The sequence below is a fragment of the Motacilla alba genome, chromosome 1 (genome assembly GCF_015832195.1).
Source record: "Motacilla alba alba isolate MOTALB_02 chromosome 1, Motacilla_alba_V1.0_pri, whole genome shotgun sequence".
Taxonomy (NCBI): Eukaryota; Metazoa; Chordata; class Aves; order Passeriformes; family Motacillidae; genus Motacilla; species Motacilla alba.
In genome coordinates this window covers 37,344,701-37,372,371 of record NC_052016.1, presented here as the reverse complement: position 1 = coordinate 37,372,371, position 27,671 = coordinate 37,344,701, and the positions used below count along the sequence as shown (strand labels likewise).

Genomic DNA, 27,671 nt, shown 5'->3' with positions numbered 1-27,671 from the left:
AAAAAAAAACAAAAGCCAAAAAGCCTAACCACATTTAAGGAGGAACCTGGCCTGCTGGCCTGTTTGTGATTTTGATACACTTGCCATTTATATCTCTTCCTGACAACATCTCCAGGCCAAATATTCCCTTGTCCTTTATTTAACTTAATCAGAGTGAAGCAGCCACATAGCCTCATTAATAAGCACTCCACTAGAGCTGAGTAAACTGAAGAAACAAAACTTCACTGCAGCTGTTCCACCAATGAAACACATTTCAGTAATATGCTCACAGGTCCTATATGCTAGACCAGAAGAGACTGATGTCTTGGCTGCACCAGATGGCATTCAATGTTTACATGTGAAAAACTGGATGGAGCTCAGAGCTGACAGCTGGAATCAGCCTCCCATTCAGAGGCACTGATCTTCAAGGGGGACTACAACCAGCCTACTACACTGGAGGAGGAACACAGCTGGGCATAAGGATTCCAGGAAGTTCCTGGAAAGGATCAGGAACTACTTCCTGACCCAAGCAATAGAGGAGGCAATGAGGGGAGGTGCCCCCCTGGACCTGATGCTTACAGACAAGGAAGGGCTCACTGGTGATGTGAGGGCTGAAGGCAGCCTGAGCTACAGTGACCATGACATGGTGGAGTTCAAGACCCAGAGTGCAGTGACCAGAGCAAAAAGCAAGCTCACAACACTGAACTCCAGGACAAGCAGATGTGACCACTTGGGTGATTGGGACGAGTCCCATGGGATAATGCCCTGGAGTGAAGAGGGACGGGACTCAAAAAAGCTGGTTCATGTACAAGGATTACCTCTTCCAGGTGCAAAAGCAGTCTATCCCAACAAGCACGAATTCAGGCAAAAAATGCCAACAGGCCTGCATGTTTGAACAGAGCTCTTAGAACAGAAAGGAAGTATATGGAGACAGAAGCACGGACAGGTAGCCTGAGAGGAACATAGAAGCATCCAAACACGTAGACACATGGCTAGGAAAGACAGAGCCTACCTGGAATCACATCTGGCTCTATGTCAAAAGCGAGAAGGGTTTCTCTAAGTACAGAAGTGGCTCAAGGAAGACTAGAGAAAAAGTGGGTCGACTGCTGGGTGACACAAGACAAGTTCTTCACATCAGTCTTTACTAGCAAGACCAGCCTTTAGGAAATCTAGGTCCTGGACACCTTGGGGAATTCTGCAGCAAGGCTGATGATCTTTGACTTCTACTCAGCTTTGGTGAGGGTACACTTGGCGACTCAACACTAAACTGCGTTGAGTTTTAGGCTCAACACCAAACCATGTTGAGTTTTGGGCTCCCAAGTACACTAGATATGTTAACGTATTGGAGAGAACGCAGCAGAGGACCATAAAGATGATGAAGGGGATGGAGTATTTCCCACAGGAGGAGAGGCTGATAGAGATGGGACTGCTCAGCCCGGAGAGGAGAAGGCTTCCAGCAATCTCATGAATGAGCACAAATAGTTGAAGGGAGGAAGTGAAGAGGACAGAGAAAGGCTCTTTTCAGTGTTTCTCAGTGACAGGCCCAGAGATGAACAGCACAAACTGAAACACAGCAGGTTCCCTCTGAACACAAGGAAACAGTTTTTTACTATAAGGGTGATCGAGCACTGAAGCAGATTACCCAGAGGGGTTGTAGATTCTCGTTCCTTAGAGAAATTCAAAAATAGTCTGGACCTACTGCTGGGCTACTTGCTAGAGATGACCCCGCTTGTGCAGGGAGGGGGTTAAGGTGTACTCTAGAGATCTCTTCCAAGTTCAGCTATTCTTTGTTTCCCCTTAAACATAAGCCAATTAAAATGTGTGGATAGAGCCCTGTGGCCTTGGCTGCCTCACTGCCAGATCATTCATCACATACATGATTGTGGGTGGGTGGACAAGGAACAATGAATGGAAAGTTCTTGACACTAGACTACATCTCATTTCAGATGCTCAGAAGTGAAATGAGAATAGGATTGTCAGGCTCCCTCTGAGGGAGGGGCCTGAGAAAAGACTTTAAACAAGACAGAAAAGTGTAAAGAAAAGCAATAAGGAAAGGATTCACTTGCCCGGTTTCACTCACATTACAGAAATTGCACCTGAAGAACTATGGAGTGGAATACTGAGCAACTTAGGAGGGAAGATCTTTCCACAGTGATTATTTTTTATTGTTGAGTGAAAAAAATAATTACTACATAAACCTATAATCTCACGTTGTTATTTCCAGGAGGGATGGCAGATATAGAGAAACAATCATGCTTTGAAACTCTCATTCTGCCCCTGGGTATTTCTATTTCCAGAAGAAAAACAGCAAAATGAAATCACATAGCATACTGCAAGCAAAGCAGATTTACAGTGATTAAACATGATTCACATCGCTCTCACCTTCTTAATAAAATATACTTGGAAAAATAATACTATGGCCTAAATTTTGGTGTTGCTTATATTTTATGTCTGTAATTTTGGCCAAAATGGCCAGACTGAATAAAGCAGACACTAACTGGTCTCAAACTACAAAAAGCTAAAGAATGGCTTCCAAAGGCAGGCACTGCATCTATCACAAACTTTCTGCTTCCACCTGAACCCTGCCTCTGCATCCAGTCAGAGAGCTGCTTACATTCAGAAAAACCTTTATCCCCTTCCAAAATTGCCTATGATAGGCTGCCCACAGCACTCAGGACTTCAGCCCACAGATAGCAATAATAATTGTTCCCAGGACATGGAGCTTTTCCTGGCATTGCCTCAGTCCAGTCACTATAAATAGTATATCGAAAGTCAAGTCAGGAGGAAAGAGAAAAAAATTCCCTGGCAATCTAAATAGGCAAAAGCCACTTCCTCTTATTCAAGCACTTACAGTGAGCCTAGGGCTGTCTTCATACACACAGACAGAATCCATCTCTCATTTGTTTCTGAATGATCCTACCTTGCATTCTCTTCTTACTGCAAATCATGGCATCAGGTCCACTTGTAGGCAAGTCCTACAGCCTCTGCAGATGACTGTGCTCACTGGAGACAGTCATAACAATGTTCAGACTGCAGCAGGCCCACTGCCACCAGGACTAGGATATTTTCCCTTAGTGAACACTACCACTTCAAGATCATCCCAGAGAAAGCCTGAACAGGAGCAGCTTCTCCTGAAACACCTCCACCGTGTTCCTGCAGAACAACTTCACACAAAACATGAACACCAGCTAAGCCACAGGCTTTGTTACTGGGGATAGTGCAACTTACCATCCTCCAGCACCAGAACCTTACAAGAAAACACAGACCTAGCTCTGATTGATTCACAATATCTGATGCAGGGACAGAGGGTTGCAGAGCTAGCACCTCAGGGAGCAGAGCAAGCTGCCACTTCCCATCAAGTCAAGCCTACTATGAAGGGAGAAGGCAGAGTTTGGAGTGCGCAAGCGCTTTTCCTTCAGCTTGTCTCAGTCATTTTTCATATCTTGGCACAGTGTCAGAATGCCACAACAGTTCAGCTGGGCACAGCTCATCCCAGACACTGACCCAGTTTTCCTCAGCTCCCCCTACAACACTCGCCCCTGTGTTGCCTGTGTTTGCCTGACTGCTCACTGGACATAAGTTCCACCGGAAAGGCCAGAGGAGCCGCTTCTGACAGACTTCTAGCAATAACAAATAGCAAAACCAGCAGAGAAAAGTGTTGCAATCATGGAGTGGCAGTAGGGAGAGGGGTAAGGAAAATGAAAATGAAGAGAGGACAGACCAAGAACCAAAGAGGTAGAGAAAGAGGCATTAAAAAGCTCACTTGGACAGTAAGGGCAGAGACAAAATATTTGGAGAACTAAGCAAAATGCAGCAAGAGGAGAAGGACCAAGAAAGGCAGCTGGAAACTTCACCAGAGCTTTAGGTACACCCAGCAGTAACTTTAGGGAATGTGATACAGGTGACACTGACTTTTTGTATGCAGATATGACTTGAAACTGAACTGAGACACAAGAAGACATTTAGAAGAGCATAAAATTGCTCTCAACTGAGACAAGTGATCTGTTTCTTGTATAGGAGTTCTGCTCCCAGGTGTACTGTGGGGCAGCAAGAATAAATACTAGATGTGAGAGTACTGAAAATGAACAGTGCCAAAGCTGGAACTGAAGTCAAACAGGGAAGGATGAATGGACACAGATGATTTTGAGGCCTAGGGAAAATTGGGTGTGCAGAGCTACAGAGGGCCTCAAATGAGAATGACTCTAGTTAAAGGGATGGATTTTGGCACTTAGAGGTCAGGATGATGGAAAGGAGTTAGCAACCAATAATATTGTAGAATCATGATGTAGACATTTAGACATTGCATTTTTCAAAATGCTAGAAAGACAGCATAATTAGTGTGCAGAAAACACACTAGAAAATAAAAATTGCTGTGTCTTTTAGACAAAACACTTCTTCCCAACTCCCCTTCCCATAAATATATCTATGGCTTGCTTATGGTGGTATTAAATTCCTACTGGGCCAGGCTATTCCACAGCGACTGCTACTGTGCATCTTGCATCTTGATCTGAATAAGGTGGGATCAGCCTGCAAGAGAAGCCAGGCACAGTGATGCAATAGGGCCCTGGGTTGATCTATAGTTTCACAGTTACTACAACTGTTTGGGTGGGGAAGAGAGACTGGAAAATGAAAGAAACATAAGGACAGAAAAGTGTGTCTTTTGATTCTTAAAGAAGAGTATCAAATCCACTGAGATAAAATAAATTAAATGACTAAGAACTCTTTCCTGCTTAACTGTTGATAGGAGATCAGTTGAGTAAGGGATTTTTTAGGTAAAAGAGGTGGAGCTGAAGCAATTACTGCCTAATTATATGTGGGAGAACTGCCAGGGAATGGGTTGTGTGAGGAAAAAAAAGGCAAAAACACGAGAGGAAAGATTTGGGCAGGGCAGGACGGAATATGAGTAGACAGCAAGCACTTGATAAAGGAAAAGAAGCAAACTACTTGAAAAGCACCAAAGTGTATGTGCAAGTAGCAGAAGGAGGCTCAAGAAGCTGATGAAGGGAGCAGTATGGAAGAAAAAAAATTGAAAAAGGTAATCCAGATCAAGGCACCAAACATTATTGTCAGCTGTGAGTTTATCTTGAAATTAAAGCTCTTACCCAGGAGAGGCTAAGACACTGGGTTTGTTCATTTTGAAGCAGAGCAGGCTGTGGGGCGGGAGCTTACGGCTGTCATCAGCCACCTAATGGGAGGATATGAAGAAGGTGTAGGCACAAGGTGGCAGAACATGAGATAACAGACACAAGCTGTAATAACCTCTTACTACATCTTACTAAAATCTTCTTCTACATAGGAAAAAGTAATTTCACCATGGGTGTTGTCAAATATTGGAACAGTTGCCCAGGGACATTGTGTAATCTTCATCTTCAGTAATAACTAAAACTAGAGTAGAACAGGCCTTGAGTGACCTAACCCAATTTGGTCCTGCTTTGAGCGTCGGGTTGGAGCAGATGACTTTCAGAAGTCCCTGCAATGTAAATTATCCTGTGGTTTTAAAGGAAGCAACCTTTAAGTGATTAAAATTTAAGAAGAGCTTATTGTGTTCTTTTTTCCCTTTGCTACTAGTATGTGCATATTTTTAGCTGACTATCAAATCTTTTATTTTAACATAAATCTTAACACTCTTTTAGCCTCACACACTGAAAAAGGTTTATCCAAGATGATGAGAAAGGGCATTTTTTAGTAATACAAAAATAATCATGCAATATTCTTCCCAAATGAGACCTCCAACAGCTCCGTGCACAGCTGCTTGTTCCTGTAGTTATCAGTAATACAGATGTGATTCCTTCAGCAATCAGAAGGGACTGCAACTAGCTGAAGGACACGGGCAATTTTATGGAATCCTTACATCAACTACAGATGACAGGCAGACCTTTTGCTTGCTAAATACTCTCAGAAACAAACATCCAGAGAAAGAAGAGAGGAGAAGCAGCCATGTGGATGGCTAACCTTGGTAACCACCCAAATGCCCACCCTCTTACTCTCCCTCCTCAGCAAGAGATAGGGAGAAAATTGGATGACAAAGCTCGTGGGCAGCGGGTAAAGAAGTTATAAAGACAGAGAGCTTGTTTACCAATTACTATCGCAGACAAGACAGACTTGGCTTGGGGAAATTTAACTTATTGCTGATTAACATAGATTTGGGTAATGAGAAAACAAAAACAAACATTAAACCAACACCTTTCCTCCTCCCTCTCCCAAGTTCAGCTTAAAGCTTTTCACTCCAAACTTGTTACCTCCTCCTCTTTCTAGCTGGTGTTTTCTGCCTCTGATTAAGTATGTTTGTACAGAGGTGCCACACACATGGCTAATCAGCTCAGCTCTGTCCAGAGCTCTGCCCTTATTTATTTGGAAGACAGCTTAGCACTTTATCAGGCAGTCATTCCTCTTCTCTTTTTTTGTCTACAGCGTCTAGAAAATATTTTTTAAAATGTCCCTGTCATAAATTCTAAATATTATTTTCAAAAGCACCTGGTAATCTAAATCCTATATGATTCTGCCTGGCAAGGCACCCTGTGTGCATACATCTACAGAAAGAAAAGGAACTAAGGTCCCAACCTTCTTTTTTCCTCTGTAAACTGCCATTCTCTTTTTTGACTGTTCAGCATGACAAGTCTAATCAGATAAAGTGAAAAGTGAATCCCACACAGATTGCACCCCACATCGCCCAAAAGGCTTGCTAAAGGTTGCTGTTTCACTCTTCTATTTAGCTGGAGAAATCTGCCATATAGTAACACAGAGCAGGCAGTCTTATAAAAATAAGGAAAGAAAGTACCTTAAATCATGATAGGGGGCAGGGGGAAAAGAAGGGCTTTCTATCTATCTGCTCAGAATGGCTCTTGGCAGATTTGTTGTTCTAAATAAAGAGGTAACAGCTGGTCCAGGAAGGACTCCACAGGCTTGCATATGGTGAGGGGGAAGGCAATGCCCACACACTCTTCTACCAAAGTGTAAGAAGGAAACTTGCTTCTCCTTCTTATCCTTGGTTGATTCTTCAGTCTTATTAAGAACACCTTTCTGCATTACCATCAGCAGAAATCTGCCCTTGAGCTATTGCTTTTGTTCTGTGTTTCATCTAGAACACTGTGGCTGCTCTGTATCAGGGTGGACGTCTGTTCTCAGGAAAGGAGAACACAAGCACAGAGGAGATGGGCTGGAGAGGACTCCACGCAGAGAAACACCAAGCAAGGGGACACAAGCTGATTGTGGCTTCATTCAGACAGGACAGCAACATGTTGTTAGCAGGAGAAGAGATCAGGAAGGATGATCAAGCCAGAGGAGTTTACAAAAAACATGAGGAGGAAGGAATACCCTTTAACATTATGATTCATATTTGGTTGTCGTTGGCTACTCCAGGCTACTCATGGAATCTCGGGAAGTAAATTATAGGAAGTGACTTTTGTAGCTTGATAGACTGTCATTATTTCAGTTATTCCTTATAATATTAACCATTTTCATCTGTCTCCAGCTTCTGTGACAATGAGGCTGCAAGGAAATATCAGCTTTCACTGAATATTATGGAAAAACAGAAGACATTTCTTTAAAAAAATCCTTGTTTTTATTTGGCAAGCCAAATTTTTTCTTTTTTTTTTTTTGACTGCTTAAGACTAGTATCTGAAACTAAATTATTGACTGGCAGTTTATTTAGACTGTGAACTAGTCATGCTACTGATGCAGACAACAAATCATTGTCATACAGAGCTGCTCTATGTCAGAGCTTACTGTCTCTGAAGCAGCACTAAATGAATGTAGTTACATTTCTCTCAGAATGAGCAGGATAAAAAGGCACACATAGTTTAATTATTCTCAAAGTTTAAACAAATGAAAAGCACTTACCAATTTTAATTGCTTTTTAAGTCTCCAGTACAATGACCTGTATTTTAATAAAGCTATTTTGCATGACCCAAATCACTTCATGAAGCAGGAATTTAAGGTAATACTGACAACATTAATTATTCGTTGCATTTGCACTCTGGTGTTAACCAGAGTATTTGTACGTTCCATGTCCGAGTTGAACTCTTGTTTGAATAAATCCAACTTTTAAATTTTGTCTGCAGCCAAAAGTGTGTTCCACATGACACTTATTTTTTAGAGTACTAAGTGTAGTGCAGCAACATTTTAGACTGCTGAGAGATTTTGAGTAGATTAAAACAAAGGATGCACCAGAAGAACATCATACACAAATCAAACAACCAACATAAGCAGTTTGCTCTAATGGACTGTCCTAACCTAAAGATAGGACCACAGTCATGACATTAGACTGGGTGCTCAGGCTTGGCCAGATTTTAGCCCCGTACCACTTCTGGGTGACACATAATGTACTCTACTTCCTCCTACAAACATATCACAGAAATACCATTGGCCCTGGGGCAGAGAGTATATTATTGGTAATGATGATACCATTGTAACTGCTTTTTCCAGTCAGGACAGGCTCATAGAGCCACATTTTCCGTCTCCCATGACCAGGCTGCTGCCTTTTTTTTTATTTTATTACTACACACCAGCAAAAGGGCCCAAAATAACTAGGACAGAGAGTGTATTCGTTCTGGGCTCAGCTCTCCTCCAAGTGGCATCTTCCTTCTAATGCTGCTGCCTCTTGGTAAAGAAGTGGAATTATGGTAGATCTGGCTAGTGACAGCTCCTGCTAGTTCTTTATAAGTACCCTCAGAGGCTGTCTCTGGTGGCAGCTGTAACTAAGGCCTGAGTGGAGTTTCCAACCATATTCTTAGCAGCAAGCAGTGGTGTCCTGATTTTGGCCAGGACAAGGACAATCTCTTCCATTAGCTGGGAGTGGGCATGGCTGTGGGGGTGTAACCAGGAACAGATGTTACTCTACACCACCTCTTACCATTGACAGGGGGAGGGAGATGGCATTCACACTCCAAGGAAAAGGGCATTCCTTTCTGTAGTGGGAAAACCTTTCTGTGTTGGAAAGAACCAATCAGATCAGTATTTGTTTATTGTCACTTCCCATGTAAATCATCTGTCTTACACCTTTTGTTGTTATTATTGTTGTTGTCACTGTTCATTTTATTATCCCATTGCTGTTTCCAGTAAACTGTTCTTATCGAAACCGATGATCTTTGCCTTTTGTGCTTCCAACTGGAGGGGGAGCAAGTCGCAGCGTGCTTTTAGTGGCAATACCAAACTAGAGAACACCATTCCTAAAACATGACAAGTGGTCACTCCAACTCCAGTCTGAGGAGCTAAATGTGTGAAAAGAGGCTGCTACAAGGTGATCTCTGTGAGAAATGATTTACTATCCCAGCTCTGTGAAATTTTGGCTAGGGCCAAATATTGTTGGCACAAAGAACCAATGAAAAAATGGCTGCCTAAGGGGAAGAGGAAAAAAAGTTCTCTCACCTTGGCAGGCTCTTTCATCATCCACAGGCTGGTAGCCAGCCTTGCAGGTACATCGTCCAATGGCCACCATCCACTCCCCTTCTCCATTGCAGTGCAGCCGAACACTCGAGGACCCCGTCGTGCTCGTCTCTTCAGCGTTGGGTACACATGTCCCCGGGGACTCCACCAGTGAGGTCCTCTCCCCGCCAGCAAACGTTTCAGGAAAGGAGGCAAATCCTTTCACCACAGCTGGGCACTTGTAGAAGAAGACTTGGACTGCCACCAAGGACATGCAGGCTCCCGAATCCTGGAAGGCCAGGTAGAAGCCATGCTTGGTGAGTGGCCCAAAGCTACGTACTTTAACATTCATCTTGACCACCTTCCCAGTGCTGTCCACCTGGGAAAAGCTTTCATCAGCTGCAATAGTATCCACTTTGGTCCAGGGGCCCTCACGCCACTCTGGCATGTCCTGAGAGGCTATGTCAGCCTCTGACTGGTGGTAGTAGAGTGTGAAAGTCTCCTTGCAGGAAGAGGCCACAGTGCGCATGCTGGCGCAGTCCCTCACTGAGAAACGGAGGCGGACGTGGACGCGGTGTGCCCCGCGCCGCTCTATGAAGTGAGTGCGCAGCCAGTTATTCTGACCTGGTTCAGCCACGTTGCACACTTGAAAGGTTCGGATCAAGCGCTTCTTGTCATCCAGGACACTTACCTCATCCCACTACAATGGATATAGAGGAGAAAAAAGAAACAGGATAAAAAAATGGATTTAGTATTCATTTGCACCAAAAATACAGGACAGGTCTTTGTCTTCCCCCTCTCCTTGCCATGTCTATGACAAGATTTGAACTTGTTGATGCTATGTGCAGCAGAGCCTTCTAGACAGAGTATGACCCTGCAAAGAAGAGCAGTCAAAGCTCTGAAATAAGAATTGTTGTGACAGAAAACATAAATCATGCAAAGTTGGTCACATGACACCGAGAATCTTAAAATGCGAGAGTCACACTTTATTCCTTCCTATTTTCCCATCTCTTATCTCCAGAGACAAACCAAATGACACAAACGAATGAGACAGAGCAACAAGACACTGTTCTCTGGAGAACACATTAAAGCTTCTACCTAGCTTTACTACAGTGAGAGCTGTGTTCTGACATCTCCTATGCACATAAACCACTCTGCATGGCCACTGCAGGGGAAGGTCCAGATCTGGTTTGTGGCTGCAGGAAGGCACAAGGGAGGGATAAGGAGGGGTGGAAGCAGGTTCCTGTACAAAGCTGTAAGACAAAACCCTCCTTACCCTCTCAACAAGCTTTACAGAATAGGTACAAGGCCTTGGGTATGACAGAAGACATGCACAGTGAGATAGAAAATAAGGGACCCGCTCAAGCATTCTCATGAAGGTCTGACCAACCAACTTCTCACAATAAGATCTGCATTAAGACCATTTGCCAAGAACACAAACAACAGCAAGTTACGGTCATTAGCGAGTTACTCCTGTGTGAAACAGAAGCACCGTTTTACTGATCGGAACATCTTTTCAGGCAAGTGCTGTCTCCCTGGGCCCCAGTTTAGCAATGTCACCAGATGATGGAAGAGCTTAGTACAGCCTTCAGACTACTATCCACACCTGCTTTTTCACATGGGTAGAAATAATGTCCCAACAAAAAGTGCGAAGTTGATCGTGAAGAGTTTTCAGGGCCCTGGATGAAATGTTAAAAAATCAGGAGCAGGGGTAGTTTTTTCTCAATGTTTTCAGTAGTAGTAAGGCACATTTGAAAGAAACAAATGATGCCAAGACATCAATACTGGCTTCAGGACTGGTGCCTCTGCCAAAATGCTTGGGTTCGTAACCACTGAAGAATCTCTGAGACATAGGGTGTGTTGGGACATGACAGGATCCACCATCCCGATGGAAGAAATGTATCTTTGTTCATAAACTGGAGGGACTGATTGAGAGATGTAATCTATAATTGATATTGAAGGAAGGGCATACCTCCAGGAGAGCTGAAGGTAAACCAAGGACTGGCATAGCATAGACTTAGGATGGCAGGGCTAGCTGGGATCATGTATGCTGCTCCTGGGAGCATGGAGAGCTCAGGAGCACAATTGACATGTTTGTACACTGTGGGAGCATTGGGCAATCATTCATGGCACAAAACTCAACAAGAACAAGTGCCAGATCCTGCACCTGGGATGGAGTAACTGCAGGCACAAGTACAAACTGTGACAGCAGTGTCTGCAGAGCGCCCTGCAGGGAGGGCCCTGGGGGTGCTGGGGCAGCAGCAGCTCAGGGAGAGTCAGCAGGGTGTGCCTGGGCAGCCCAGAGGGCAGGAACCGTGTCCTGGGGGCATCAAACACAGAGCACAGCCGGGCAGAGGGGGGATCATCCACTGTGCTCAGGGCTGGTGCAGCCTCGCCTGGAGTGCTGGGAGCAGCTCTGGGTGCCGCCACTTAGAGGGGTTGGAAAGTCTCTGAATGTGTGCAGAGGGGGGAAACAAAGCTGGTGAAGGGGCTGGAAGGCGTGTCCTGGGAGGAGCAGCTGAGGGCTCTGGGTTTGTCCAATGTGGAGAAAATAAAGGCTGAGGGGTGACCCCCTGCTCTGCAGCTCCCTGAGAAGGGGAATTGGAGAGGGAAGTGCTGATCCCTTCTCCCTCAGATCAATGACAGGATGCATGAGAATGGTTCAAATCTGCCTCAGGGGAAGCTCAAAATTGACATCAGGAAACATTTCTTTACCTAGAGGGTGATCAGACACTGGAACAGGCTTCCTAGAGAGGTGGTCAATACCCCAAGCCTGTCAGTGTGTAAGATATATTTGACAGTGCCCTCTATAACATGCTTCAAATTTTGGTCAGCCCTTAAGTGGATAGGCAGCTGGACTAGGTGATTGTTGTAGGTACCTTCAAACTGAAATATTCTATTCTATTCTATATGGGGGGGGGGGGGGGGGGTGCTGCAGAACTCTTTAGTATCTCTGGAGCTCTGAGGTGAAGGAATAGGGTAAGGACGAGGCAATAGCATTCCACTCAGCACCCTTCTCTCTTAACAATCTGGCTTTGCAAAACACACTGTGTTCAAATTCTTCATATATACAAAATCTATAAACCAAGTCTCACAGTTTCCCTTTATTCATCAGATGCATGCATGTCTCAGCAGACAGAGTCAAGAAGAGGGACAAGGGAAATACTTACCCCATCAGAAGGGTGTGCAGTCCAGCCAATCTCTGAGGTCTCTTGAGTTGTATCCAGAAGTATTTCTGTTTGTATTTAAAAAAAAATTAAATTAAAAAAGTATTTTGTGCTATTCCAAGTCAGACTAAAATCTTATCTGTTCCTCTCAAGATTGTCTTGTAGAGGACTTCCATACACCAAAAATCAACACTCATGTTTTGAGTCTAAATATGATAGGTTACGTCCATACTAATAAATTAAGAAAGGCCAAGACAAAGGCAGAGGCATTGGGCACATAATCATACTAACTCATGATTCTCAAGTTGCTTGGCAATATTCTCACCAGACTTTCCCAGGCAAAGTATAAGCACACTGACAGCATGGTGCAATGTTATCATAATGAGCAGTTCAGATGAGGCCACACAATTTTCGGAAAGGAAAAGGCGGGACACAAGATGAGCTACATGAATACATGCCAGTCTCATTAGGACTATGGTTGCCCATTTTATCTGCACATGTAAGTGTGGACACAAGGCCAAAGCATGTTTGTTCTCGTTCTGGAACCAAATTTCTTTAGGAGTTTATGACCCAGCTGAACCTGTAATGGATTAATTTTGTTCTGGAACTGGGAATTACACTGCAGGCCTCTGTAGGAATCCCAGTATAAAATAATCTGTTGCATTATTTCACTGCTCAAGAGTAGGGTACATGCATAACTTCACAGGCCTAGTTTATTCCCACAACTAGTCCGCATTTCCACTGTTATTGAATCTACCACTGGAGACATATATCAGCCTTGCCTGCTCTTGGACAGTTATTCTCTGCTTGGGTTCAAAGAAACACAAAAGAGATTTTGACAGTACAAACTATAAACATAGTATTCTCTAAAAGAGAATGTCAGGGTCTGAGACCACTGTGGTATGCAAGCATGTGCTCTTCACTCTGTATATTTAGGACAAAGAATAAGAAAATGACTCAGTTGAATAGGTATTTACATGTGTTGCTATATACTGTATAAACCAACTGGCTTTTCTTAAATTCTGGGAAGCTTTATTTGCTTATTTTGATCTTCATATTTCTATCTTATTATTAAAAAAAAAACCTGCAAAAACCAGATTAAAAAATCCAACCCAAAACCTAACAGCCAGCTTACTAACAAATAAGATTCAGGATCCATTATTAAACCTTGCAAAGGTTTAGTAATATGATTGTTCCATGTTTTATGCAGGAGAGAGATCCTCAATGGTTTTTATTTCCAGTTATGATTTGCTTATGTCACTATCCCTACCAATACACCTGGGGATTCACTCCACATTAATCACTGGAAAGGAAAGACTAGGCTCATCCAAAAGCAGACATGATCAAGTGAGCAACTTTATACAGACCTCAGCCTTCAGTGATGTCCCTGAACTATATTCCCTATATTCTTACAGGATATTTTATACTTTTTAGACCTCCCTGAGGATGCAGCTCCTTGATTCAAAAGCAGTGCAAAATATTAGGGCTGGCTTGCCAAACCTGGAAAGAACTACTGGCTAGAACTAAAGTACAACCCCACTAAAATTAGGTAACAGACCTCAGGAAATGCTGAGCTGCTCAGTTGAGCTGCTCAGTTCTCAAGGATTGCTCAGCTGAGACAGCCCCTCTGAGCAGCAGAACATCTGCAAAAGGCCTATGCCTCCCTGAGGCACAGTCTTCCCTAGGCTGCCCTAGCAGCAGAGGGACTTGGCATTCCCCCATGCCCATTACCTTCTCAATTGCACAGTCTGGCACAGGGATTGCACAGTGTCATGTCATTACTTTGCCACTGGGATCCAGACATAGCCTTGATATGCTGAAATAGTACACAAGGCCATTTTTCAACACAGAAAGAACTTTTTTCCTAATCAGATCTGAGTCTCCCATTTACCAAATTACAGTGCTTCTACCCTTTGAAAACTCTAGAAGAAAGTAACATAGGAAAAGGTAATCAGGGCACGGAAAGCCATACAGAAATTGAGAAAGGAATGGAGAGGAAAGGAAACAGAGAAGACTTGCTCAGTAGCCCATGCTCTGCCTTGTCAAGCATATTCTCCAGACAACTTCTCACCAGTGAGCAAGGCAGTATTTACCAAGCAAGTGAGTATTTTACAAGCAAACAGAAATAGGCAGTCTGAAGCAGACAGAACTGTCCCTTTCACAGTGAATACTTTAAGTCAGAAACCACTAGAAAAATAAGAAAAGTACACAAGAATTTTGTGTGCATAAATCTCATTTCACAACCTACGGCCAAAAGTCGCTCACTATTTTTGTTCTTCCTCCCTTTCCTACTGGCTGTATGCCTGGAATCACATCCCCAGTCACACTAGCTGCATGCACACTCGTAAATCTAACAAGCTGTTAAACTGCTCTCTAGCACTGAGGACAACAGGCGCAGTATGGTTCATGTTCCCATGGCTAAAAATTCCAACCCCACAGAAGTGCACAGCTGCATCCAAACCACCTCCCAGGAATGGTCCTCAGTCCATCCTAGCCCCTGATCTATGTGTAGGCACTGTTTGTGGTAAGATTATTTGGCATGGGCCAAACAAACCCATGGCTGTGCTCATAATTTAACAGCACTCATGACTACATGTGTACAGGTATAAGCCTTCATTCTGACACTTTATTAGTACTGATGACTGAAGTGGCACTTCACATTCTCACTGGGCAGGGCCAGACCAGTATTCTGCAGCTCTTCAGTGCCAACAGAAATTATCTGTTCAGCTGACTTATCACCTTGGAAGAAAAATGGCTTATACCATTTCCACATTGCTCAAAATCAAGGGTCTTGCAACATCAGGTTAGACTCAGTCTCAGTCCAGCCCATGGTGCTGCTAGAGGCAACACAGATTTAAGTATCTTAGGGTATCATTGGAGCAATATTCCACTCTGCATTAAAAATTAGGAATACGTAAGATATGTGAGCAACCTAAACTAAAAAAAATTAAAAAGTAAAAAAAAAAATCACTTTTTATAGAAGAGTCACATGGGTTCATTACACTCTGCAAAATCTGAACTCTCATTTGAGCATCCTCAGTTCTTGCTGGCCAAAAAGGGTGAAATAAAAATCCCAAATACTTCAGCTTGTACTATTCTATATTTACATCACAAACCAATCTACATTATGCTATAATGTCAACATCCAGAAAAACTGGGCAGAGGCTGGAAGCTATTACAGATCAGGCTGTTCAGAATAGGCACATTAATAATTTTCACATTTTGGTCTGCCTGTGCTTTCAAGCAAGACTATTAAGCGCTTGTGTTACAGACAAAATGATCCCCTGATGCAAGAGGATGACAATTCACCCAAGGATGACTGACCCTTAGACAACCTTCATGGAGGCAGAGATGGCCTAACAGCTTTCTGGATTGAAGAACATTTGCCCCCGGTGTCCCAACAGTGCAGTGGTGCAAGAGGGAATTATACAACCAAAGCCTTGCAAACTACAGCCACGGACAAGTGAGTCAATCCTGAGAAGAGAATAAAAGAATCCCTTTACCTGTGTGATGAGAATCTACTACAAAACTGTAGAATCACAGAATGAATCAAGCTGGAAGGGAAGTACAGAGGTCATCTTAACCAACACCCCGCTCAAGGCCAGGCTAAATTACAGTAGGCTGCTCCAAACCTTGTCCAGTTGAATTCTGAATATATCCAAATATACTGGTAGAAGGCAAAGGGCACTATGGTAAAAGGTAACATTCAGAGAGTTTGCTTTGCTATGGAGCTGAATGCCCCAAGCAGCAAAACTTACTTGCTTAACAGATTTGAAAAGAACTGAAACATTTCTGAGCTTATTCTGCCTTCTATGATCATTCCTTGAAAAAGTAGGAAGAGTATGAATGCTGTCTAAGAAGGCTGGGAAGAGAAAGCATTCCCTAGGCTTGTGCAAAAATAGTGTTAGGAGTTGTCAAATCCACTAACCTCACACAAGCCAGGCTGTTGCAGCTCCGTGGCCCCAGGCACAACCAATAGCAGGGTTAGGTGGGTATTCCCAACAGGCACACACACAAACACATGCAGGCACTGCACATCTATGGATGGCCAGCCACAAAGATCAACACAGACAGAAGCACTCACCAGGCATGCAAACAGAAACAGCCCAACCAATGGCCTCATCCAGCTCCCCTTTCTGGTTGGTCAGGATTAAGGTCTGTTAGTGGGAAATATATGTGCATTTGTATACAATGCGGATCTCTGCAAAAACTGTCCTTAAAGATTTAGCCTCCTGACCTCTGGATCTGTGGTCTTTCCATCTGCTGGCACCTGAAGCTCATAGCCCCACTCCAGGTGTGAGTAGTCAGACAGGCTCACTCACTGATACATCCCTTCATACACACACAGAGGCACACCATGGATCCCCTGCTAACTGGCTTTAAGGGTGCAGCCTACCCAGCAGCTAGCCCTGGGTGCTTGCTCTCCTGGGTTGTTATTCTGTGGATCTCTCCAGGAAGTGGTCTTTGACACTCGGCCTACCCAGGAGTCGCCCCGGGATCATCTTGTCACCGAGATGTATCACTGAGATATACAGCACATAGACAGTATACTCAATATCCTCTGAATTTATGGTGACCAGAATAGCTGACCTGGACCTCCTCATAGTTCTTCCCTCACTAGATAAACCCCCCCATTTGTCTCACTCATAGAGAGACACACATTCAAACTGGTGTCTCATTCCTCCTCCAGACTCTGCTCTTTCCCTGCCTTCCCAACCCACTAACTCCACCATCAAGCTAGTCTGGCTTGCTATGGACATCACAGACTCAGTAATACAAGCTCACTCACTCCAGCTGCTTGCATGACAGATGCACAGATCCCATGACCTGTGGTCCACTTTGAACTCCTAGCACTTGATTTTCATCCATTCCATGATCTTCAGCTGCTGGTAGTGCTGACTCATGGGCCACTCTGACCTGTGGTTCAACTCCAGTTGCTGGTATATAACTTTAAAAAATGTGCATACACACACAAAAACCCAAAGCCCCTTCAGCCAGGTAACTGGTGAAAAATGGAATTTAGTAAGAAGATAGGATAGACTGTGGTGATCAGATGCCTGACAGCCATACTGACCTGCAGCTGGTGTATGTGACTGGCCCCTTATCTCTCTACTTTCTCACACTTAATTCTCCCTTTCCACACCTACAGTTACTCCTCTAAACAACCCACAGTAAATTCTGCAGATTATCTCCCCCACGTCCATAATAAATACCATGCCCCAGTTGGCAATAATCTCCTTCAATCTGAAAGGTGTTCCAGAGAGCACTTTCATTGATTTAACTTAATGGGTTGATTCCCACCCCACAGACTGATCACACTCCTGTGATAGCTCTGGGAGAAGCTGGGTCAGGGCACTTATTTCTCTGTTAGGTTACTGAGGTGCCCCTGCCTTTGACTGGTCCTCTGTGCTCCTTTGAGGACGGGGAGAGGACCCTTTTATCAGGAACCTTTATCAGAAATCACTCATATAAACAAAATATATTCATTCATGGGGTCTATCCTCTGGAGACAAAATACAGTGAAACCTTTAGGAAGCCTTAAATACACTACAACATCTCCCAAAACTAAACAGCAGTTGAGGTGAAGTAAATAATATATCAATAGCTAATGAATGGCATATGCAACTGTAGTAAGTACTCCTTTCTTAAAAAATGAGTTGATGAAACAAGTAAAAAACCAAACAAAAACAGCAAAAAAATCCTACTTTTTCATAACTATCCAACACAAAGGCTGATGTCATTTTTAAAAGAGAAAGTCTTAAAGATTAGCAATAACTTAATATGAAAAAAGCTACAGAATTATAGGATATGCCTCCTAATAGAAGAGAATATATACAAAGCCAATCTATATGAGAGAAATTAGTTCAATTTTTTTTATTGCATAAAGCTATAATGTCAATCCTGCAATGAATGATCCTGTGTTACTTCTGTAATGTTACTTCTCAAATGCTATTAATTTTAGAATAGCTATTTGGAATCAATGGGATATGTGTTTAGCAAGTTCCATGAAGTATAATGTAATTTAACTGCTTGCTATGTCAGAGCAAAATGCTGACACTATCAGAACATCAAAGTTGTCATCTGCAAAGAGGAATTCTCACACTCCAACCAGGAGTTATGTACCATCTGTGAAAGAGAGAAATGACAGCCAAATGGTGTAGGATATGGAAATACACAGCTTTTTGCAAGGTAACACAGTTTTTAAGCTTTATGAATGATTGTGTATTTTTCTCTTCCCCGGCCCCTTTCTTTTGTTAAAGCTCTAAGGAAACTGCTGGGATTAGCATGTTGCACTACTACCCGATGTCAGAAAATGCAGACATCAAGAAATTAAAATAAAAAAGGTCCAACTTTGCATATGAAATCCAGTTAAATTACTATCTACAACTTTCCTAGAGATACAATATAATACCTACTCTCCCACAGCTTAAGAAGTTCATTCTCCAAACACCCACTATTAAGTCTAGAACTTGGGTCTAACTGCCACTGCCATCAAACCAGCTACTTTCAATACAGCACAGCATGACTTTTAATGCTTATCTACGTTCTCCTGCTTGCTTTTTTCATAGACATTAAGAAGTGAGCTTATGCCTTCCAAAGTTATACCAAGGCATATCCTGAAAGTCCCAGAGACCCTGCATTACAAGAATGCCATTCCTTTTCTTTGAAGCTTTAATTAGCTTTGAATATAAACAGTGTTAATTGCAGCATGAATAGTCTCTCCTGTCCTACTGGCCTCCAAGCAGCAGATTGGGAACAGATTCAATGCAGGGCATGGTACAAACCTGGGAACAGGGAAGTCTCTAACACAGGAACTACACAGGAATCTATTATGGAAGAAAATGAATCAAATGGAGCTGCTGAGACTGACCAAAAGGATAAACCCCTGTCTGTTCCCCCTTTACAAACAGGCTGCACATCCAGCCCAGTCTCATTCACATTCCACAGGTCTGCAACAGGATATTCCTCTGCCCTGGGCTTTCCAAGCATGTGGCAAAGTTTTTGGCATGCAGGAGATTGCCAGGAAAAAACTGTGAAGAAAATGTTTGCTAGGATTTTAATAACTCATGTGAATCACAAGCAATCAAACTAAAAAGTTAATTCCACTTTGTTTTTTTTCCCTGAAGTAAAATGACACTAATTTAAACCTTTCTTTGTATATACTAAACTGCATATAATAAACCAAAAGACAGTGGTATTTTTCACGCTGAAGATTCTCTCTGAGGAAGGTATATCTTCCTCCACTTCAAAGGCAAGCCAATTTGAGCAATCAATATATTATTTTCAACAGCCCAAGACAACAACCAGTTAGTAGAAAAAATAGGGGGAAAATGAAATAAGAATGTCTGACCTCACTACCTTTTTTCTTCCATATTCCCTTTTGCCAAAGAGATACTCATAATGCAAAGAGGTTTTACCAAAGTAGAAGAATTATTCTCTCTATGTCTTGAATTTCTGGAAGATACTTAGAAAGATTGTCCAGCTATTCTGCAGGCTTGAGAGCTTGTTGTAAAATAAATGCAATCACTTACAGACAGAACACATCATTCCTTTGGAACATATTTAATGAGTTCAACAAAACAAACTTTGCTTGTGTTTACAGCTGTAGACATTTATAACTCCATCAAAGCAATACCAATATTCCACATAAAATTGATCTCAGTGCCCTAGCAAGAGCTATTTCATTAACAAGTTATCACTTGCTCTCACCTATCTTGACTGCAGCCATCATGCATTCTTAAAGTCTATGCTTCATAAACTTTTAAAATCAGAGAGGTTAACCTAAAATGTTAACTTAAATATTCCATGATATACTGTAATTACATACATGTATACATTTTTATAAAAAAATGAAATTACTGACTGTATTTCTTTATGTAGTTTGAGAAAAAGGAAAAATCCATTACTTCACCCAGCAAATAGCTCAAAAATAATGCTCTCAAAACCAAATCCTCAAAAACTCTTGCAGAGCCATAAACACTGAAAAATGTGATCTTAACGAAAACTTCTGTGCAATTGTGTTTCCTTTTATAAAGGTAAAAAAACCCCTGTATATAAATGTTTTCTGTTTGCAAAGCAGTCTTCCCTCAAATTTCCATTCAGGCTTTTTTTTTTTTTTTTTTTTTGTGTAAAAATCATGTCTGGAAAACTTTGCACAGACATGCTCCTTCCTGGTGAAATCAGTGTGTCCAAATACTAGAGCTGTATTAAATAAATTCAGCCTAATGTCTCCTTTTTATGCATTAAAACCAATACCAACAAAACAATTTCAACTGCTTGCAACAACTTTTTTACTTCTGAGTCATGAAGGTAACACACATGAGGGTGTTTGAAGTCCCATTAGGTCCTGTAAAAGCATGCTGACTTCTTTCTATCTGAGAGGCATTCTGCCTAAGAAGTATTTGCTCTCTTCATAATGAATATAAAGATAGTCTGAATCTTTCGACTACTTCCCTTCCCCTCTCTACAGCTTCTCCCTCTTTTCTTAATGATTAACATTAAGGTTTAGAAAATTTCAAAGCTTGAACAACATTTAGTTTGAGATAAAATGTTATTTACATTCAGACTTTAACTCAAATGCCTGAGAAACACTAGGAAGAATTGATTGATTCATTTTCCCACTCAGTCAATTCTCTTTAGTTGGAGGTGAAATGTATTTTTAAACACCATCTAAAACTTCTAAGAAGCTCTACAAAAACTAAAGACCACACTGGATATTCCCTATATTTTTCAACTTAAATCTGAAACCTGAATTTCAAGTTTCTACTATATAATAATGAGTCAACAAGCAAGCCATGGGCCTTTTTTCTTCCTTATGGACAGCTCTGCACTAAAGCAAAGCTTTCTACATAGTTATCATCAGACTTTCCTCCCCTACCATATAATTTTTATTTGACTTTTAACCACAACAAAAATGCTTACCTCTGAGATGCAAATCAGCTTTAAAGTGCAAACTTAGGACCATGCAGTACAGTCACAATGAAGATGCTGACTCCCCTGACCCTGAATTGAGAGCTGAAGTTTGGCTCATGGACACCTTTACTGTTTCTTCTCCACAGGCAGAATTTTACTGTCCTATTTTAATCCAGGCAGGTCAACTATGCGATCTGTGAAGCTGTATCACACAGTACTTTCTGAACTCTTTTTATCTCTACAAACTTTCAAGACTGAGCACTGAATTTAAAAAATGTTCATTTGTACAGGCATCACTCAGTTACTACATATTTGCAGAGAGAATTTCTATCTCAGTTTCTCTACCAGTTACACAAGGAATTACACAGTAATTTTTAATACAATTCTAAAATCAGCAATTCACAGAATTTCAGAGATTTAAGAATTTGTATTATAATCTTACATCAATTATTTAGCCTCTGAACTTCCCACACACACTGTATTTCCCTCCTATTAAGAGAAGGGATGCTTTAACAAGCTTTCCTCTTTTTATTAGATCTCACACTATTCTCCTTTCCTTTCCTCTAGGTCTTTCCTTGCTTCCCTTTGATTCCATCTCTCCCTCCTCTCCTCTTTCAGTGGCTTTCAAAAATGCAAGAGATGAACATTCATCACAACGCAGTACAGTTCACTGAGCACATGTAGCTGCAAGGATATTCTTGGAACAAACAAGGGGACTGTTTACAGTACCTCTGCCCTTCTCTAACTCTCTTCCATAGCTCTCATCTTATCTCCTGCTCTCATCGCCCTCCCTTCTATCATCTATTCTTTCTTCTACCATTTTCTTGGCACCTCTTTTCCCCTGCCTAGTTTTTCCCTACCCTGCCTCCAGTGCTTTCTCCCTCCTCTCTGCTGGCTGAATGTGAACTGCCTCTTCTTGTTAATGCAAAACATTATATCTATTATTTGAGGCAAGTTTTTCAGAGGTGAGACAAAAACTTGATTTCAGCCCATTGGGTGCTGTCTTCTTGAACAGTATAAACGTCCAGAGATTGTTTCACAAAGCAAACATGGTGCAAGAACAGAAATACCAGAATAAAACACACACAAAGTGTAGACAAGGAGCTTATTTCTGGAAAAAAAAATCTATTCTTTGAGGCAGTCACTTCTGAGATAGTTAGTAGTAATGCTCACTAATGATCCTTCGTAAGAGGGTTTGCCTCTCCCACCAGAAACAATACTAATAACTTTTTAAATCCCATGAGATAGTGATCAACCATCAAACAGAAAGACATGTGCTCAATGCTCATCTGGACTAGGATATAAGCATACTGGAGAGCACACTTTTCTTTTTTTAACCTCTACAGAAAACTCTTTAGGGTTGATGTGAAACATCTGTTCTTACCTTCTAATGAGGTGACTAGATGAAAGAAGAAGACCATCCAGAGCCAACCCATTCCCGACACTCTTCTTGCACTGATGCCAGCATTAGAATCCATGAAGATTCTCTGTAAATACCACCATCTTCAACAAGCACACACCACTCCCTTGAAACGGTCTGAGATTTCTTGGAGCGTTTTAATATCTTCCCAAATTAAAGCACACAGGTCTTTGCAGAGAAATACTGTTTAAGAAAAAAACAGAAGGTAGAAACAGAAATCAGGTCACTCTAACACAAAACTGACAGTTTTTGTACACCCATTCCATCATTTACTACTTCCAAGTTATGGGTAAAAAGGAGTAGCACAGACCCAGTATTTTCCTTATACCCACCCCTCAAGACTTCAGTCCGTCACAGTGTTTTTTGCACTGCCAATACACACAGATTTTGAGACTTTCATGGCATCAGGGACAGTGTGGTTCCCAAATCAACATTAATCTCTACCACAGTATAGACTGTACTATTACTCAAGTCCCGATCCTTTCTGCATCTTTGGCAATGTTTCTTGGAAGGTGTCCATTCCATCTCCCCTGTATGCTTTTCAAATTCTGTCTCTTGTAGTTTACACTTTGCCTTTTAAGGACTCTGCAGGGCAGTAGCCATGACAGGAGAGATTTTGCCAACACAGATCTGCACAGCTGACACACTTGTACTGTATATCAGATGCAGGCATTTGTCCCTTTAAGCATATGACTGCACAACACTACCAAGTTGTACAGTATTTTCCCCACTGATTTGTCGTATGTGAGGAAGCAAACGTTGTGATATTTAAGGTCAAATAGGGAGCCTGCATTACAGCCAGAAAAGCACACAAGTCCAAGTTTATTATCCTAAGTGGGAAAAAATCCAAACAAAACTCTACCATCACCATTAAGAACCTGACATAAAAGCTTATCTTACAGTAAGGGAGCAGCATGTAGCCTAATCCAGCACTGCATTAGATCAATACAGCATAACAATTTTGCTAAGCAAGGTAATTCTAGCTCCATCTGTCCAATTCTCAGCCCACCAGAGAAATATCACAGTAATATGTAGGTTGCATGCAAAAAGCCAGTGTGTTTTTTTTTTCTTCAGGTGCTCTTTAAGCAGAGCATTGAAAATGCTCCAATGTCTTCAGTGAGACAGTGAAGCGTAGCTAAGGAGAAAGAAAAATGTCTCAGGCAATATACAGAAATGGCTCAATAACTTGGCTGAAAGAGGGGAGGAGGGGGGGAAGAGTTGTAATTAAAAGGGGCAGCCTCAGTGCAATTATCTGAAAACCTTGCAGTAGGGGATTTGAGTAAGTTGGGCATAGGAGAGGAAAAAGCAGCCTGGGGAGTATGCGAAAAGGCAGCGGAGCGCAATTTGATTTGCTTTACTGGAGAGAAATTTGGGCAGGATAGAACAGCTCTCTCTTCCGCCGCTCCCAGTGAGAACCTAGAGCACCCAAGACAGATGAACCAAAGGCACTCTGGGCATCACTAAAATGTAAGGAAACTAAAGGAATCTCAGCAAGAGGCAAAAGTTTTGATTCATGACTTCTGAGGAGAAAGAAAAATAAAATAATTAAATGTGACTGAGAAAAAATTAAGATTAAATGTGAGGATGGATACAGGTACTGCTTATTACTTTATGAAGTGTGTATACAACACAACACATCACAGAATAAAAACACCACTGGATGCAACTGCAAAAAGGAGAAAATTTCAGGGTGAAAAGTCAGGAAGTCCTTCTTTACAGAAACTACCCAAGCACACAACAGAAGTCTCCTGGAAAAGGAGTAAAGACTGCTGCCTGAGCCACCAAAACAAAAACTGGGCACACCAAAATCAAGCCTGCAAGACACCTCTACGTGGAGACATAAATACTCACCATTTGTACCGGCAGTCAATCTATAATATTATAATATCTGTACGTTTTTTATTAGGTCAGTGAAATCCTAAGAGATGGGGACTTTTAAGCATTCATAATGAAGACAAGCAAATGCAGAAACAGAGGTCAAACAAACTGAAGAATACTTTCATTTCAGTCAAGGGGACCTCATTTATCTGCAGAAGGCTTGAAAACAGCTCGCAATTCAGATATTTTCATGTCACGTAACTTCGGAGTCACAGAGAAGAAAACAGAACCCAAATATACTTTGGCTGCTGAATCTCATGCCAAAGCATCGAAATTACCACAAAACGGATATAACTGAAAAATCCCTCGTACACAAAACCAGACAGAAAACAATTTCTGGCTCCAAGGAAACCAATTTTTCTTCTGCTGCCCTCCTCACCTGCACATCTCTCTTACAACATCTGTTTGCCTTGTCCTCGTTTCCCCTGTATCCCACCAAAGTTACATTGCTCTTCAAGAGGAATCATGCAGCCTTTCTCTGGATTAGACTGGCAATTATTTTCCTTAAAATAAACTGTGGCTAAATCAAAAAGCTGGTTGTGATTTAGCAGATAAAAAAGGCAATTTTTTTTTTTTAGGGTTTTTTTTTAGGTTTTGGGTTTTTAAAAATTTTTTATTTTGCCTCTTCCACACCTCAATGAAAAATGCTTACTCCACAATGAAGGATGGAGAGAACATTATGGAAGCATTTAAGGGAGAGTAGGAGGGAAGCACTAGCCTCTGTGAATTAAAGAGTACCAAGCCCCTAAATTGCTAACCACTGCCCTGCCCTTCCCCCTAGCACTTGATGTGTACAGAATCTGACTACACCCAAAGACGCTCATCTTTCATTCTTCAGTTCTCCTACTACTTCTACCCTACACCAAACTACGTAAACAGAAACCTCAAACCACCCCAACTTTCAAACCACCCTCTTCTCTTGTCCACACAAGCACCTTTCCATGGCCGCCTCAGCTAGTTACTTGTTCCAAAACTGCTTTCAGCAAGATTACCTCTCTTTGCTATGGAATCCACTATTCCCCACACTCCTCCAAATCCAACTGCAAAGCCATGTATCTTCTGTGCACAGGATCCTCTGATAAACTTCCTTAAACACACCTTCTCTTCCTCTCTCTCCTCAAAGTACCTGAACTTGCCACTCATGTACTCATGTCAATCCTCTTATGATAACCTATTTTAAGCATATATTTCCTTAGCTAGGGGAATGGTCTCCATCTCCTTGGAAGTCCTGAAAATTTTAAACCATCTGAGAAGTGACAGTTCTTGAGGATCAAAATGTCTTTTAATGATTCAACCCTATAAAACTGTGAAGATCTCAAGAAGTCAGAAAAGACCACTCACATATTATTTTTACTGTAAATCTAAGCTCCAAGAGATGGGAGACAGAAGTTTCTGGGTTGTCTCCTTACATTATTCACCAAAGCTATCATGACTGTTTATTTTGGCACCATCACTGTGGTACCTAGATTACCAAAATTTATGTTTGAGATCCCAGTTAAAGAGATAAATGCAATCATCACCACTGTTTTCAAGAATCCTGGTTTCTTAGCTAGCTGAACAATCAGCAAGGGAATAGAGTTCTTTGGGAAGCTTGTCAAGGTGAGTTTTCAACACCACTAAGGATGGAGATTCTTCAATTTTTTGGGGGCTTCTGTATAACATTGAACTCAGTAATTTTTTTTTTACTGGGGATTTTTTTCTTCCTTATATGTAGTCACAATCTCCTTTGCTCTCTTTTGCTTTCTATCTCAACAGAAGATAGTCAGCTCTTGCCAAACACCTCAAAGCTTCTTCTACCCAAGACTGAAAACACAAGCCATTTCAGCTGGAAAGCCTTGAATGTGAAACAGCATGCCTGGCTTGACTGGCACTGTTTAAGTCCTGTTTATTCTCACCAGACAGGGCTGGTGCTGTAATTTCTCACTTTTTCTGAAGTCAATCTTGAAGTGGGAACACTTCAGTGCTATCTCCAGGCAAATGATGCTCAGTGCTAGAGAAGAGATAGGGATAGTGCTCACACATGTGCTAAAACAACTGATAGTAGTACAGTTCTGTCTTTGTGAGATTTCTGTCACAAAGAGGGCTGCTGTCTGTCCATACTGTACCCAAGCTGTGGCAAAGCATTTCATGCAGCCAGTAGCTTTGCAGCAGCTTCTTTATGCAAATAAAGGATTCCCTCAAAGTTCAAGCATTGTCAGTGATGACACCTGAAGAGCCATAGGGCACCAGTGCTGCTAAACAGGTCAGCATTAATCAAGAATTCCCTTCCATCAGTGCATGTGGTTTTGTTTTTTTTTTTTTTTTGAAAGGAAGCAGGTTTGCTCCAAGGTTTGTGCAGTCACTCATTTGAGAGCACCTCAATGGTATATGTCTGGAGTCTTGATGGAGGTGGTCATGCACGTGACAAACCTAAGAGGGGTTTCCTTAGAATACACTGCTTTTTTATTCTTCTGGGGTTTGCAGGCACTCTGGGACTGATCAAAAATGGTGACAGCTAGATAAACTGTGTTAATTCTGTGCTGGTCACAGGTTCTTCTGTACCTAAGCTTTGAACAAAACCCCTCCTTTTCTCAATTTTTTGACTCCAACCATAAAACTGTGGACAGACCTTCACCGAAGCATGTTCTAGCTTACTACACAGACAATATGTAGCCACAGATCAGAAAGTAAAGTACAGTGACCCTATTCCCCTCTGACAGACACCACCTGCAGAACCTGACATCAAATAGCATTAACCACTCATCAGAAGCATGCATCTGTCTGGCTTCCACAGGAGGAATTCAGGCATGCATTTTGGATTAAGAAAAAAGCTAGGATTGTTCAGGTGCTGCACAAGCTTTCTGGAGAGAAGATGAGGGCCTGAATATAGCTGTTTCTTTGAGTTCTACATTTCAACACATAAGAAACTGCAGAAGCAGATAAATGTCCACCTAAGCCAAGTTTTCTCTGTG

The 27,671-nt window shown here is 42.0% G+C and overlaps 1 protein-coding gene across 2 annotated transcripts in view; it reads right to left on the bottom strand.

Moving 5' to 3' along the window:
• Positions 1 to 27,671, bottom strand: part of LOC119712788 (ephrin type-B receptor 5) — a 66,560-nt gene that overhangs the window by 24,813 nt on the left and 14,076 nt on the right. For both annotated transcript variants that reach the window (XM_038164558.1, XM_038164466.1), the window contains exons 2-4: positions 22,807 to 23,025; positions 12,513 to 12,577; positions 9,346 to 10,042 (exon numbers count right to left, since the gene is read on the bottom strand). In XM_038164558.1, the coding sequence (XP_038020486.1) occupies positions 9,346 to 10,042; positions 12,513 to 12,577; positions 22,807 to 22,900 (856 nt within the window). In that variant the 5' untranslated portion in view covers positions 22,901 to 23,025. The remainder of the gene's footprint in view (positions 1 to 9,345; positions 10,043 to 12,512; positions 12,578 to 22,806; positions 23,026 to 27,671) is intronic.